Source organism: Panthera tigris, chromosome B2, assembly GCF_018350195.1.
Source record: "Panthera tigris isolate Pti1 chromosome B2, P.tigris_Pti1_mat1.1, whole genome shotgun sequence".
Classification (NCBI taxonomy): domain Eukaryota; kingdom Metazoa; phylum Chordata; class Mammalia; order Carnivora; family Felidae; genus Panthera; species Panthera tigris.
This window is the reverse complement of record NC_056664.1, coordinates 127454069-127470355: the sequence shown is the minus strand read 5'-3', so window position 1 is coordinate 127470355 and position 16287 is coordinate 127454069. Positions and strand designations below refer to the sequence as shown.

At 40.8% G+C, this 16287-nt stretch overlaps 1 protein-coding gene across 4 annotated transcripts in view; it reads right to left on the bottom strand.

Moving 5' to 3' along the window:
- ADGRG6 (adhesion G protein-coupled receptor G6) overlaps nt 1–16287 on the bottom strand; it is a 140389-nt gene that overhangs the window by 11222 nt on the left and 112880 nt on the right. For all 4 annotated transcript variants that reach the window (XM_007096370.2, XM_007096371.2, XM_042987239.1 and 1 more), the window contains 3 exons: nt 15581–15849; nt 13813–13909; nt 10694–10977 (listed from right to left, as the gene is read on the bottom strand). In XM_007096370.2, coding sequence (XP_007096432.2) covers nt 10694–10977; nt 13813–13909; nt 15581–15849 — 650 coding nt within the window. The remainder of the gene's footprint in view (nt 1–10693; nt 10978–13812; nt 13910–15580; nt 15850–16287) is intronic.

The following is a 16287-nucleotide window of genomic DNA, read 5'->3' as shown; positions in this document are numbered from 1 at the left end:
ATTACATCATGAACTATTAGAAGAGGAGCCTACTGGATGGGCCCGGACTGCAGTGAAGGACCACGGCTGATTCTCTTCCTCTGGGATTGATTTCTTGTTTGGTCATCAGTGAGTGCCTGACACTTAGGAGGTGTTCCGATTTCAAATGGACAAGTAGCCTATTAAAAAACTCCTGGGAGGGGCGCCTGGGTGGCTCAGTCAGTTGAGTGTCTGACTTCGGCTCAGGTCATGATCTCGCGGTCTGTGAGTTCGAGCCCCGCATTGGGCTCTGGGCTGACAGCTCAGAGCCTGAAGCCTGCTTCGGATTCTGTGTCTCCCTCTCTCTCTGCCCCTCCCCCACTCATGCTCTGTCTCTTGCTCTCTGTCAAAACTAAATAAACATTAAAAAAAAAAACAAAACTCCTGGGAAATGCAAATGCATTTATCTATGAGGGGTATGAACAGATGTACAACGACCTAAATGAAGTAATACTGGGCATCAGTAATATTACCATTTTATTATTTTTTATGATTGTATCTTTTATATATATTTATATAAAACTATTATTTTTATTACTAATACTTTCTTTTTAAAAATGTTTATTTATATATTTTGAGAGAGAGGGAGAGAGAGAATCCCAACCAGCTTCTGCACTGTCAGATGTCATGAAAACTGAGATCATGATCTGAGCTGAAACCAAGAGTCAAACACGTAACCAAATGAGCCACGTAGGTACTCCGTTACTACTTTATTCTTAATAAAGTAATCAGTGAAGGAAATATATCCTAGTGACCTAGTTGTTTGTCTGGAATGATATCAGAGAGGGTAGGGAAGTTCTAATTGTATTTTTTTTTAACTTTTTATAAATTTTTGAGACAGTGCAAGTGTGACTGAGGGAGAGGCAGAGAGAGAGAGGGAGAGAGAAAATCCCAAAAAGGCTCCGTGCTGTCAGCACAGAGCCCAAGGCAGGGCTCAAACCCCTGAACCATGAGACCATGACCGGAGTTGAAACCAAGAGTCGGACGCTCAACCAGCTGAGCCACCCAGGCGCTCTGGGAAGTTCTAACTTTAAAAGAAAGCTCTAATAAATATGAACCAAATTCCAGTCATTCTGACCACAAACGAACAGGCACCCACACAGCTCCTGAAGGTCCTGTGCTATGGACAGGAGGGTGCCAGTCTGCTTGGGCAGGAGGAGCTAAAGAGAGGACACCTGCCTGCAGACTGGCCTGGCCCAGGCACGACAAATCTCGGAGCAGGGGGAGGATTTTCTTCCACACTTGAAACCCTCAGAGTCGGTACCTGCAGGCAATCCACCTTCCTGGGGAGCAGGGGGTAGACATCACTGGGTTTGGATCTCACCTTCACACTGACTGATGAAATCGGGTGGCTTTTCAAAGCCTTCCCGCACCTACAACTCCAATTCCCTATGCAGTTTGCTAATATACAGAATCCCTTTAAAAAGTAAACATGCCTTTTACTATCACTGGTAGTGTGAATAGTCAAGGTGTATAAGTGATACAAACTGGTTAACAGCTCTTTTTAAGTTTCCGAGAGGTGGTGGCAGTTTCTGAGTAAAGGGAGCAAGAGGCATGGATGCCTGAGGAAAGGTCAACACAAGTGACAGATGCAGGGGCCCCTGCCTCGGTTTACTCTATTTTTGTTAACTGGGGCAGAATCTGTAGGTTTCGTATTTTTGACACACAGCTGAAAATACAGGTAACTATGTGTTCTCCATGTGTTCTTTAACAATTGTTTAGCAAAGTCACATATTAGGGCTGGAAGAGATTATAAACTTCAGTTAGAAACTTTCTTTCCCAAGCATCTCTGGCGACAGGGCCTCCCACTGAGTAAATGATTTTCATTCGTTGAGAGCAGAAGGTGAAAGCTGCCAGATGTTGCTTCCCTTGCGTTACACTCAGCAAATTTTATAAATGTCGTATCTACTGGAGGAAAAAAAAAACTTCAGAGGTTATGTCTGGTGTTTCGAGGACACCGGGAGAGAACTAATTCTTGGATTCGCTTTGTCACCCTTACTGGGATGCTAACGTGAATTATTTTGAGGGTCTGATGCTGACCAGAGTCACAGAGGAAGAGGTTAAAGATAAGATAAAACTGGCTTAATAAAACAATTTTTTAGATTGCGCAGTGCTGTTCTAAATTATAATTATACGCCATTAGATGACATTGCCTATTTTTAAGCATCTGCATTTGCCAGTAAATATACAGGCATCCAATAAATTCAAGAGACACTGGAATACAAATTAGATTCAAAATCCGAACATCTCCTCTAAACTGCTGTGATAGCAGTCACTGAAATGCTCCGTCCCCCACTATGAATTGTGATGCTACGAGACAAAATTAGATGACAGGCATGAGAAATTCGAATTCTTAGGACTTAATATATTTTTAAATGGCAAAGTATTATGCTCATTCTTTAGCCTTGAGATACGTTTCCATTTTAAATCGGAACAGGGTTCTCGTAATAGGTTATTTTACTAGTCATAGTAACTAGACCTTTTCATGTGAATTTAAATTAGTCTGACAATAAATATTATACCCAAATTCTTACAGGACAAACCATCCCCTCTACAGTTCAACTGTGGGAAATGTGGTAGGTATGTGCACCTAGAAGAACGCACATACTCGGTATGGAAAGAAATTCTAAACACTTCAGAAAGGAGGAGGAGAAATGTGGCAGGAGAGCCAAGGGAATCTGGAGGCCAAAGTGAGAAAACAGAGGGCTATTCCCTCCTCAATTCTGAGGGTTGGTGTTTTTTTTTTTTTTTTTTTATCTATTTATAGATCTTGGTGCCAGAAGCACAACTAAAATCATAAAACTTTAGGTTTCTACACTGACATCCAAGGGAATCTGTTTGATTTCTCTTCCCGGTCTATGCTCTCTTTTCTAGCAAATATTTTCCCTTTGAGGATATTCCTATCAACCACACAGCACCTCAAAGAGTATCTCCACACCACCTGGAAAAATATGCTCTTCTAGCTTTCTGGGAAGGGTTTTAAGCTGTGACCAGGGACCAGGATAATTGGCCTTTATTCTTCACGCTGACTTACAGCTTTATTTAACTGACCAGGGAGTAGGGGACAATGTCCATAAAAGTTGGAAGCTGAAATGGCTGAAAAGATTTGAATCAGAATTAAAGCCTTTACTTCATCTTGACAGGTTAGTGCTAGTTCCAGGACACCTTCATATCTCACAAAACAGAGCTCATGATGGTCAGTCCCTCTTTGGGTGTATTTTAGCCTGAAAAACCACTGCTCTTATGTTACTACCATCTTTCACTAATTAGAGGTATCTGATCACTAAAAAAACAAAAATTTAGGGGCTCCTGGGTGGCTCAGCGGGTTAAGCGTCTGACTTTGACTCAGGTCACAGTCTCACGGTTCATGGGTTTGTGCCCTGTGTCGGGCTCTGTGCTGACAGCTCTGGGCCTGGAGCCTGCTTTGGATTCTGTGTCTCCTTCTCTCTCTGCTCTTCCCCTCTCTTTCTCTCTCTCTCAAAAATAAATGAATAAACATTAAAAAAATTTTTTTTTAAATTTAGACCACTATGCAAATTCAAGATGTCTTACTTCTCAGCAACTTTTGAAATTTTCTTATTTAAAATAAATGACTTTTTCAATCCTGACAGAGGATGGCGTCCCAAGGGTGTGGGAGGGTGGGGCTGCCCTTGGGCATTGTCAAGGAGGAAAAGGTAAGGAACTCCACCTCCTCAGATCCCCCCAGGGAAGCATACCACAGGCCAAAGCTGGGTCAGCAAATACGGGGCAGTGACACCTCTAAGAACCATCTAAACTTGGAGTGAGAAACATTCTGAAAACTCTCATTGGATTTGGAGGATGCCTGGGTGGCTCAGTCTGGTGAGCGTCCAGCTCTTGATTTCGGCTCAGGTCACGATCCCAGGGTCATGGGATTGAGCTCCGAGTCAGGTTCTACATTGAGCATGGAGTATGCTTAGGGTTCTCTCTCTCTCTCTCTCTCTCTCTCCCACCCTCCCTCCCTCTCTGTTCCTCTGCTCTCTACCTCCCTCCCCCCACCCCCACTCCTGCTCTTTAGAAAAAAAAATAAGTGGATCTGGTTTTTGATATCTAGTCCTTTCATTGACCTGAGAACACCTTCAAGCAGAATGTTGGAAAAAAAAAATAATAATAAACTTCCTTCTAAGTACTGGTGCTATATTCGCTGCAGATGTTATGGTCTGTGTTTAACCTTGGTCTTTAAAAAAGCTATTTAACTATGTATTTAGAAAAAAAAAATTCTGAGCCTCAATATTTTGGCTAGGAATTTGGCCCCCACATGGGACTCATTCTCTTCGGCTGATTCTGGCAAAGACTGTGGCTCTCTGAGGCAGATGTAAAATGAGCAGCCAAAGGGATGTTCTCAGATCTTTAGCCTGATTATCAAAAGTTGAAAAAAAAAATAATTGCCAAGGAACAGTTCCCCTTGGATATAAAAATGAAATCTGTACAGTACAATTCAGGACAGCACATATTGCCATTCTTTTGCGGCTCTAACAGGTCATTTTCGAGAAGCCGTGGTGGAGGGAAAAAAAAAGCAAACCAAAACCAAAAACCTCAGGTCCTCTGCTCCTAATGAGTGCTTTATTAACTAAAAGCAACTGACACTTGGAGCAAGACTGTCATCAACAAATTCCGACCAATGGCCTCAGTTAACTTTTTCTTACTCTGGATAATAAAGATCCAGAGTCACAATTAGGGGGAAGATTGCAGATGTAGGTAAGTTCAGGGATGCAGGGTAGACTCAGTGCGGGTAGTAATGAAGAGTGAATGGTATCTTAGGTCCACAGGCACAAGTGGTTCTGGAGCTTTGATGGGAAAATCAATCAAGAATTAATCAAACCACGTGTGGGCAAAAAAGGATGCATATTCTAGATAACTGCTTTTCGATACGAATGGTCTAGATTACCTCTAAGTCCCCCAGCAAGCCTGAGTCCATGTCTCTGAACAGCTCATATATTCTGTTGTCACATAGACATAGCCAGCTGGCTGCGGGGCTGGGTTTATGGCTCTCTTTGGGAACCTCCTGAATCCTGCTTTCATACTACCAAGATGCCCTTTAGAAAATTATTTCTCTGTGGCAGAAAATGCCGTGCCAAAAGAGTAATTTATTTCCTTGCAGTGTGTAATGTCTCAGCCAACATGATGTCGTCTCAGATGTTAGGGTTTAAAGGTGGTTCCTCTATTTACCTTGGCACCGATTTCCTAATGTTGCACATGTGATTACAGCACAGTTTAACAGTCAGGAGGCTCCTGACCCTTAATTTAATTTTCTTAGCTTACCAATAAGGTTAAAATAATACTAATAAATATATGTCCCTAAGTTGTTTTTTTCCTGAATAAGGGTAAGAGTAAATTACCATTTACTCATTAAACATGTAATTACTAATGGATTTTCTCAATGGATACAGATACTCACTAGAAACTTTGAAACAAAAAACTGAAAGGGCAGTGATTTGTTTTATTTTTCTTATGCTTTATCCCCTAATATGTAATATGCTATGTTATAAATATTACATTGTCGATTCCAACTGATCTTAGGGGAGTTGTGAACTCTTCTGAGCCTGTTTCTTCATCTATAAAATGGAGACAATACCCTCTTTCTTGGGTACAGATTTTCTATGCTTGTTTTAAGAATTACATCAAATCATGGATGTTGTGTGAGAGTTTTTTTGTAAGCCACAATGCAACTGTGAAAATATAAATTATTTCTGTTGCTCTGGGTATCTTCATATGTTCAAATTAATGGCAAACATTATCTCTGAGTAGACTGATAATAACCTTGTGTGTTCGCAATGGCAGCTTCTATTTTCAGAATTATAAAAGATGGGCTGATTGTGCCCGAGACCAGCAATCAGTATTGTTGAATTCACATGCTTGGAAAAGGAAAACTGAAGACCAAGTTCTTGTTATGGGACTAATTACAGATCTTGATAAACTTGCCAGGAGTGTTAAACTTCCCTATGTGTTGAAAAAACCTAATCTAGTTGATAGTATCAAATATTTTGGTATAGTTAATGAAAAAAAAACATACAGTCTGAATATTGTTTATCACTTAAATTTTTTTTTTAAATTTTTTGAGAGACAGAGCACAAATAGAGGAGGGGCAGACACAGAGAAAGAGGACCCCAAGCAGGCTCCGCACTGTCAGTGCAGAGTCCAACATGGGACTCAAACTCACAAACTACGAGATGGTGACCTAAGCCTAAATCAGGAATCAGCTTCTTAACTGACTGAGCCACCCAGGCGCCCCATTGTTTATCACTTAAATTTTTTTTTTTATTTTGTTTTTGAGAGAGATGCACATATGCAAACTGGGGGAGGGACAAAGCAGAGGGAGGGGGTAGAGAGAATCTTAAGCAGACTCCATGCCCAGTGCAGAGCCCAATGTGAGGCTTGATCTCAGGACTGTGAGATCATGATCTGAGCTGAAATCGAGAGTTGGATGCTCACCCGACTGAGCCACCCAGGAACCTCTATCGCTTTTATTTTAAGCAACTATGTGCACTTATTTAATCACAGACAATAATCTAATCCTACAAGTATGTCAATATGGTTAAGAGACAGAGGTGCCCAAGGGGACTCTGGCCAAGACCTTCTCAACAATCAGGGAACTGCCTTTTACTTCTTTAAAATGCGTTACGTTGTATTTCCTGAAGTGTAGGCTAATGTTCCCAGGCATGTGAATTATGATATGCTTTTGTCAAACATCTGTTCCCTTTTAAATAGCAATTTGTACACCATACCATTTTCTCAAGTTGTATTCTTCAGAAAAAAATTAAAATTTCAAATGCAGTGATCTGCCAGTTTATCTGGTGAAAGCAGCGAAGACAGTAAGAACAGATATGCAACCCCACCATGGCAAGAGAAGACACAGTTATCTTTTCATCTTAAGAGAAAAAAAAATCAGTGGACTGATTAAAATATAACTTACTCAAGCGAAGAAGAAAAAATAAAAAGAACAAAGCAATGTACTGTGAAAAATTAGAAAATAATAGACTTAGGCTTAAGCTGGATTCAACTCATGATTTCATTTGCTTATTCAAGTAGGTAAAATTTAAGCTATGACACACAGATTATAATAATTCTCTGACACCATTTTTGGCAGTTAAGTTGTATGGCTGTAAATGTACATAAAAAATTAAAAATGCATATAATAACAAAAATACATATTAAAACTGACCCTTAAAATAAAATATAAAAATAAAGCATGTATAACCTTTTAATATGTAGGCTATGTAAATTTATGTAAGCACCCATATGATCATACATGTATATGTGTGTTTGGGCACCCTCACATCCATACATGCATTTATTTCCAAGAGTCCTGAAAGATAAAATGGATTTTTAGCATGTTTGAACCAAAGTTTTGAAGACATACACAAAAATGGAGAGAAACCTGTTCGCCAAAGCCACTCATGTGACACAGATGCCCTGATCTGACTACAGACCCAGCTTGGACACCTGTCATTCCTGCACACAGCATCTCTAGAACACTAAAAGGTGAGGGGTCCGATTTTCAGATGTTTCATTACAAGCTACATCTGAGATTAAAATCTGTTTGGCATAAACTTAATTTTCATAATATTGTATTACACTCTACATCTTTGGCCACTGCTAAGTCTAATAATAATAGGCTTCAGTTAGCTAGAATATCGCATTAAGCAAGAAGACCACTCACCCTGACCATTCTAAAAAAATATATATTTTTTTTAAGTTTATCTATTTATTTTGAGAGAGACAGAGAGAGCACAAGTGGAGGAGGGGCAAGAGAAAGGGAGAGACAGAGAATCCCAAGCAGGCTCCGTACTGTCAGCGTGGAGGTCAATGTGGGGCTCGAACTCACAAAACCGTGAGATCGTGACCTGAGCCTAAACCAAGAGTCAGACACTTAACTGACTGAGCCACTCAGGCACCCAAGAGTTTACTTTAATGAGCAAACCAGTGATGAGTGTCCTGGGGCAGCATACTTCCAAAATTTCTCTTGACTCCATTCATGTATTTCCAGCTCCCCCATCCCCACTGCAGTCTAAAATACTTCACTGCCTTGTCTCACCCGGACCATTGGAATAGCCTCTTCTCTGCTTGCCATACAGCCACCGCTGGGCCATTCTAATCCCTTCTCCATAGGTCCAGCTTCATTTTATACAATGCACATCTGATCATGTCATTCCATACCTAAAAGATTTCAAAGACTTTCCACTGGTCTTAGAAAGATCAAAATACAGGGCCTTATGGTCCAGCCCCAGGCCCCCTTTTGTGCCATGCACATCACTCTGTCACTCTACGGCTCATTCTTGGTTCTCTGGTTATAGGAACTTTCTTTTAATTCCTGGGGCATACGCTATAATCACTAATGATAGCAGGTTTTTTGCACACGGAGTGTCCTCCACCCGGAATCATCTCTTCTCCATTTCTACATCCACCTCCACCTCGTTCATCCCTGCCGGTCCTTCAGATTCCAGCTTAGACACCACGGCTTCTGTCATGTGCTCCCAACACCACCAGCTACATTTCATATGGTGGCTATCTGATTAATGTCGGTCTTGCCTACTAGAATAGAAACTCCGTGAGACAAGTGGGATCGTGTCAAGGTTTTTGTTTGTCTGTTTTTGGTTTTGTTTTTTTTTGCCGGAATAAAAAAAAAATATATCAGAAAGAATAAAAAAGACAAAGTAGTTTGCCTAAGTACTACCTGAGTTCACTGAATTGTTTCTCTAGACTGCCTAGGTTCTATATGCATCTTTGAATAAAGCATATGCTTTCAACAACAGCCAAGCCTCTCTCAGACGGTTCAGAAAGTGACTCAAATAAAAACCATCAAGCGATTTTCTGTAGCGTCCTGACAAGTTTTTGTACAGACCTGGCCAGTAAGCAATTGTTGGTGGGCTCGTGTGCTCTGGACCACTGTGTTTTAATGTAAATTTCCTTTTCAGGAAGTGTTTTTAATGTCCCTGGGATGTGCAGAAATCTGTTCTGATTTTATGTAATTTTAACATCAGTCTTAAAAGTTAGCGATTCATGCAGAGCTGTGACTTGATGATGGTTTAGAACATTTTTCCCTCCTGACAGGAGACCTATCCTGGGAAAAATAAAACATCCCGATTCTCATTAATGGAAACAGAGCTGAACAGACAACTGTAGCTGTTGAAGGTTACTGAAACTGCCAGGAAATTCTAAAAGCAAAAACAAGGTTGGGCTGGCAGATTAATGGGCCCGAAACATAAAACCATGGAATTTCTAATGTTAATGGACATTTCTGTCAATATTTATCTAGGCACTTTAAGTTGTATATTATAGAAGAGATTAACTAGGGGAATGCTCACTTTACAAAGCTAGATCCTAATGAAGATGTGTTCATAATGCTACCTATCCAGTTTCCATCTTTAGGAGGGGTGCTTCAGGCTTATTATTCTATTTACTAAAGATAATGAGCCCACATATTTCCTCTATTATGGGACAGTGAACCTGAATAAAATTTGCTGAACTAATTAATGCCTCTTTATGCCAGAAGAGTCTCAGGTTGGATTTAAGCCATCTCCAAAGCTGCTCCCCCCTTTCTTCATCCAGCAATCCATTTATTCATTTAACAATCACTGAGCACCTGCTTCATGACAGATTTTTTTTGTTTGTTTTTCAAGAGCTCACGAGCTGGTGGGAAAACTAGGAGGCAGAGCGAAGTATCGATACGATACGATAGTACAATATGAAACGGTAAACACTCCCCTGCTGGTAAATACCAGCTTTTCTTAGAACGCACCTGTAGGGGAGAAGCTGCCCAGACATCTCGTTTGGGGAGTTTGATGAGCAAGCCTGCATCCTCCCATGCTGTCCACCCCAGCTCAGATCAGCGCCGCTCTCCTTAGCCCTCCTTCCCCCCACACCTACCAGGGCATGGCCAGGTGCTGCTGGTAAGCCTGTAGTACTGCCCTACTCAAAAATCCCAAGCTTTGCCACCTCCTTCCTTTTGTAGTGTGGGCCTCACCATGCTTCTAAACATCAGGGAGCTTATCAATGACCCAAGGGACATCCAATATCTTAAAGAATGTCACTCAGCTTTCAAAAAATATGACTTATATTTACTTAAGTTTAAACGCTGAAGTCCTCATAGAGTATACTTGGGTATGTGTTATGGAATCAGAAGCATGACAGGAAGCTCCTTGAAGGAAGCCTTTGACTTCTGTACAAAGAAAGCCATTCGCAAATGTTTGCAAAATTGTTGAGCTAACTGCTCTATCTCATAAGAAAATGAGCATTTCTGAACTAGAATATTGGTATTTATTTTGAAATCCAAGGAGCCAAGGAATCAAGGCGAATTGCTCTGTCCCTGCATAGATTCTACAAATTCTTCGGGGCCATGTTACATCCACATGGATACTAAGCGAAACTGTGAAGAAGATAAAGTGGTCTGCGCCTCCCTTTAAACACCCCACTTAGTCATATAATCATGTAGATTTACTGAGTGCTTACTATCCGTCAGGCACTGTTCCAAGTGGTTGGGATACACATCACCGCAAAAAAGTCAAGATCCTTTTAATGAGTGCCCTGTACCTGGGACTGTGTTCATCACCTGGAACAATGCAGTGGACACTTAGCACGGCATCGGCCCCACAGAGAAACTGCTTGCAAACACGATAACATTAGAATGCAGATATCACCAAGGTACCATATACCTTACCTTGTAATGAATTGAAGATGGAGAAGAGGTACATAAAAGGGACATTTAAGGGTCCCCAGGCAAAGAAAGCAAAACCCCACGTCATGCCCAGCAGAAACGTCAGGCTGACCACACTGCGCAAGTTCCTTAAAACCTCTTCGCGCAGGGTCCGGTTGCTTCTTTTGCCGTTTCTCCCGCAGATTTGCACCATGACCACGATGAACATGGCAACATTCAGGAAAAACATGACTCCAAAATACCCAGCACAGGTCACATAAAATATGACTGGATCCTGAATCCAACAGCTTAGAGAAGAAGAAGAAAGAAGAAAGAAAAAGATTTATTACCATGTTCTGTTTACCTAAGACTTCTCCTAGCTTAGTTTGGACTTCTGCAGATTTCACAGCTGGGCCTTTCTTGGTGTCTTTAGACAGTCACTTCATTTTCTTGGGCCGCAGTTTCTTTTTTGATGTTTACACGGTTTTTTGTTTGTCTGTTTTTTTTTTTTTTGGGGGGGGGGTCGTTTTAGATAGCCATCATCTTAATATCTAGTTATTTAAATCAACAGTTAAAAAAGAAAATGAAGTAGCATCTTGAATTCTGACTTTGTGTGAAGACACTCTTGGCTCCCCCAAAACCATGCCTAACCCCCCTTTCTCTTATGTGACTGCATTCCGAGAGTGGGAAATTTAAGTACTCATTTTCTCAATCGCTTTTGCACTTAAGCGGTGGCCATGTGGACATTTGTCCTACAAAATGATATGGAAGCAAAATCTGCTACGGGATTTTTGGGAGAGCTATTCTCAATAAACTGAATTGGCAAGGCCCTCCTTTGTTCTTTCTGCTTCCAACATGAATGCAAGGTCTGCAGCTGCAGCTCTCCCTTTACATCTCTGAGGGAAAGGCCAAGATCACTGCAGAATCGCTGGCCCTGACATTTTCAGCCATGAAACCGATGCTGGCTGTTGCCTACTTCTACATCTCTTGTCATATGGAAAGAGCCAGTTCCTACTTAAGACACACACGATCATGGATTCCATTACTGCTGCAGAATAATTCCTATTAACATAATTAGCCTAGTTGAGGCAAGACCTTACTGGAGAACTGTGATATTCCCACAGGGACGCTTCTCATGAACAGTTAAAAAGTTTACACCAATTACATCTTTATGAGATGAGGAGGAATATACTTGATATTCAGAATGGTATATATAGATCAGAAAATAGATGAAAGCAATTTATTTTTTATTTACATTTATTTATTTTGAGACAGAGAGAGAGAAGGAGCAGTGGAAGGGTGGGGGGAAGGGGAGAGAGAGAATCCCACTAACTGTGCAGAGCCCACTGTGGGGCTTGAAGTCACGAACCATGAGATCATGACCTGAGCTGACATCCAGAGTCAGATGCTTAACCGACTGAGCCATCCCAGGCACACTGAGATGAAAGTAATTTAAAAACTATACCATGTGTGGGGGCGCCTGGGTGGCTCAGTCGGTTAAGCGTCCGACTTCGGCTCAGGTCATGATCTCGCGGTCCGTGAGTTCAAGCCCCACGTCAGGCTCTGTGCTGACAGCTCAGAGCCTGGAGCCCGTTTCGGATTCTGTGTCTCCCTCTCTCTCTGACCCTCCCCCGTTCATGCTCTGTCTCTCTCTGTCTCAAAAATAAATAAACGTTAAAAAAAAAAAAAACAAAAAAACCAAACAAACAAAAAAAAAAAACAAAAAAAACTATACCATGTGTGTTAAGTTACTTTCATCTAGGGGCCCTGGGTGGCTCAGTCAGTTAAGTGTCTGATGTCAGCTCAGGTCATGATCTCACGGTTTGTGGGTTCGAGCCCTGCATCAGGCTCTGTGCTGACAGTTCAGAGTCTGAAGCCTGCTTCAGATTGTGTCTCCCTCTCTTCCCCCATTCATGCTCTCTCTTTCTCAAAAATAAACATTAAGAAAAATTAAAAAAAAAAACATACTTATATAAAGTGTCCTATGAGTAAAGTCGACAAACACCACAATCTGCAGATGCCCCCATTCCTAATTAACACTATCAAAGCTCTTAGGTGCCTCAGAAATTGGATCATTTATTTAAAGCAATTAAATTCAACTTAAAATTCTCAAGTAAATGGCTACCATTCTGGGTTATGTGTCCCACACCAACACGTTACTGCCACGAAGGCAAAGGCTATCTTGAGCAAGCTTGAATCCCAGAACCTAACGTGATTCTCGGCATAGAATAAATGCTCGATAAATGACAGCCGTTGATGGCACAGCAACTTGCTAAATGTGCTTTAAAGTCCTGTCAGACTTGACTAACATACTTGCAAAATTCCCTAGTTTAGGAACTGATGCATTGACTTCTACTTTTAATATATCTTATTATAAAAATCCCTCAAATGATGCTGCTTATCTCTGGAGCTAATATTCCTTCACATACAGAAGTCCCCCCTTAGGATCCTGAAATGCCTGACCTGGATCCTTTATTTTCTGCTAGTTCTTGTGGGGTCTTTTGAGTGCTGCTTTGGAAAGATAAGAGAAAGAAGTCCATGAGGGAACGGGGCACAGATTGGACACTGACTGGATATGAACGTGTTATCCATGCATGAAATGTGCCTGTGAGATGAGGCCTCACAGGCCTCATCTCAGGAGTAAGCTCTTCGTGCATCAATAATTCATTCAATCAACAGATATTTATTGAGGACCTCTTATTGGCTAGATAAAGTATGAGAGAACTGTCAGACATGAACAATATGCAAATCTTGGCCTCAACGATCCTACAGTGTGAAGGGAATTTTCCAAATACAAACACTGATTTGATTTTCTTGAAGATGTGTGCGAGTTTAAGGAAAGGGAGCCTTACAGAATCTCCTCAAAGGGAATGGGTCTTCTGAGCCTAGCAGAGCATATAACAGACTTCCTCGTCAGTCTCCCAGGTGACAGACCACAGGTCACCATGGAGAAGCAGGTCACAGGACAGGGCACCCAGCTGAACAGCTGCGAGACAACAGAGACCTCAGCTAAGGCGTGCAAATGAATTCCAACCTTCCAAAATACGAGGCTCACTACTGGCCTGGAAACTTGTACTAAACTTTAGGAAGCAAAGGATATGTACTCACCACAAACAAATTCCCAACAAGTTTTTATTACTTACAATTCATCGCCTTGTTCTTTTCCATAACTTTCTTTTCCATAGACCTCATTTTGGTTTTTGCTTGCGAGAACAATGGACACGATTAAGGCAGGCAGACCTGTTACAGAAAGATCATGACATAAGTGACTTTTCTGAAGCATCTGAAACTGTTTGATGTGACTGATAATGGCAAGGGGGAAAAAAGAAGAGAAAGAAAACCCTCCACATCACAGAAACAAATGTTTTCAAACTGACAACTTGATTCAAAACAACAATAAAATTCCCTCTTTGGTTGTTTCACACCAAACATCCAACTGTAACGGGCAACAATTAAAACCCACTCTTAAATGACAGATATTTAAGTATTCTGTTTGTCTACTGGCACTCATGAGAGAGCCAAAATCTGGTTTATTCTGAATCCTGAAGCAAATACACATTTTCATGTATATTTCATTGGGGAAGGCCACACCACCCTAATTCCCTGAAAAATGCTTTTAGTGCCTCTGAGAATGGTGGCAGCACTTTGGAAATGTCCTATACTTCTATATCGACAGCTGCCAAAAAAAAAAAAAAAAAAAAAAAAAAAAGGCTCTAAATGCTTGCTCTGATAAGAGGCCAGATAAAGAAAGGAGTCCATCTAGAAGATTCCAAACAGGCTAATGCTACCATCCATGCCTAGCTGAGGAATCATGTTAAGAAGTTCAAGTCAAGAATTCTGGCTAGTATTCTGGTTGCACACACAAAAATAACCTTCTCTCACTGGTTCCAAAACATGGGCATTTGTTTAGAGGGTGAGGATAGCTAGGATAGTCTGAGCTGGCCTTTATATTTTCAAACATAATGGAAAGGCACCACTGTCTGCCAGTTGCTTCTTCAGACTTGGGTGGGCTGGCGTTGGTCACAGGAAATAAGTTTGTGGTGACTCAGGAGGCTAAAGCTTTTTTCCTTTACTCCTGAATTTAGTAAGGAAGGATGGCTGCACAGTTTTTTAAAATACCATTCTGGCATTAAAAAATATATAAATAAATAAATAAAAAAGAGAGACAAGGGGCACCTGGGTGGCTCAGTCGGTTAAGCATCTGACTTTGGCTCAGGTCATGATCTCACAGTTCATGATTTCCAGCCCCACGTCAGGCTCTGTGTTGACAGCTCAGAGCCTGGAGCCTGCTTGAGATTCTGTGTCTTCCCCTCTATTTGTCCCTCCCCTAGTCATGCATGCATGTTCTGTCTCTCTCTCTCTCTCTTTCAAAAATAAACATTAAAAAAGTTAAAAATAGCCATTTGCAACTACGTGGATGGAAATGGAGGGTATTAGGCTAAGTGAAATTAGTCAGAGAAAGACAAAAATCATATGACTTCACTCACATGAGGACTTTAAGAGACACAACAGATGAACATAAAGGAAGGAAAACAAAAATAATATAAAAACAGGGAGGGGGACAAAACAGAAGAGACTCATTAATATTGAGAACAAACTGAGGGTTGCTGGAGGGGTGGTGGGAGGGGGGATGGGCTAAATGGGTCAGGGGCACTAAGGAATCTACTCCTGAAATCATTGTTGCACTAGATGCTAACTAATTTGGATATAAAATTTAAAAAATAAAAAAAAAAATTAAAAAAAAAATTAAAAATACCATCCCTGCCTTGGGATGTGTATATCAAATCCTCATCATTCACAGTTTTGAAGTTTCTTTTAGCAGCACTAGTCTTTTGAAATAGGATTTTCCTCTGAGAACCTGGCAATTTCTGTGACAGTAAAAACAGAACCAAAACTTTTGAGGCGGCTTACCCCAGCCAATGATGCAGAACTTCAGTATGTATCGGCGAATGTAAGTGTTAAATACTTTAACCAGGGCAATGTACATGTGAATTGCTTCTAGCCCCATCCAGGTAAAGGTTGCAAGAAGGAAGAAATGGAGCAGGACAGCGACAGCCATGCAAAGGCCTTCCACGTGAAACGAGGTGATCCAGCCATCCAAGAGGAAGAGGAGATTCAGGAGCAGCAGGGCTGTGCTCAGGTTCATCAAGATCTTGGAGGGATAGTCCCTTCGCAATTTCCTGCAAAGGGAAACAGGAAGAGGAGAACGAATAATCTTTTAAGCACAGGTGGTAAATTCCTATCTTCTATAAAGCTCTGTAATAGGTTACATAGCATCATCTTTGCAATGCAGCCCCACTGGGAGGAAGGGACTTGTGAGTAAAGATATTTATGAGTATTTGGCAAATTATAACTTTTTTTAATATTAATTTTATTTCAAAGCTGTTTCTAAGTGTTTTCCAAATTTCCAATTAGTTTCAACAGATTGAATTTTTTTTTAACTCAAGAAAAATTCTAGTTATAACAATGAGATTTTTGTTTAAAAAAAAAACAATTTCCCTAAAATTTTGGGAGGTTTTTTGATTTTTAATGAAGTAGGGATCTTTTTTTTTTTTTTTTTTTTTTTTAAAACAAGTTTCTGATTCAGGACTACTTTTATAAGGTCTGTGAAGCACAAG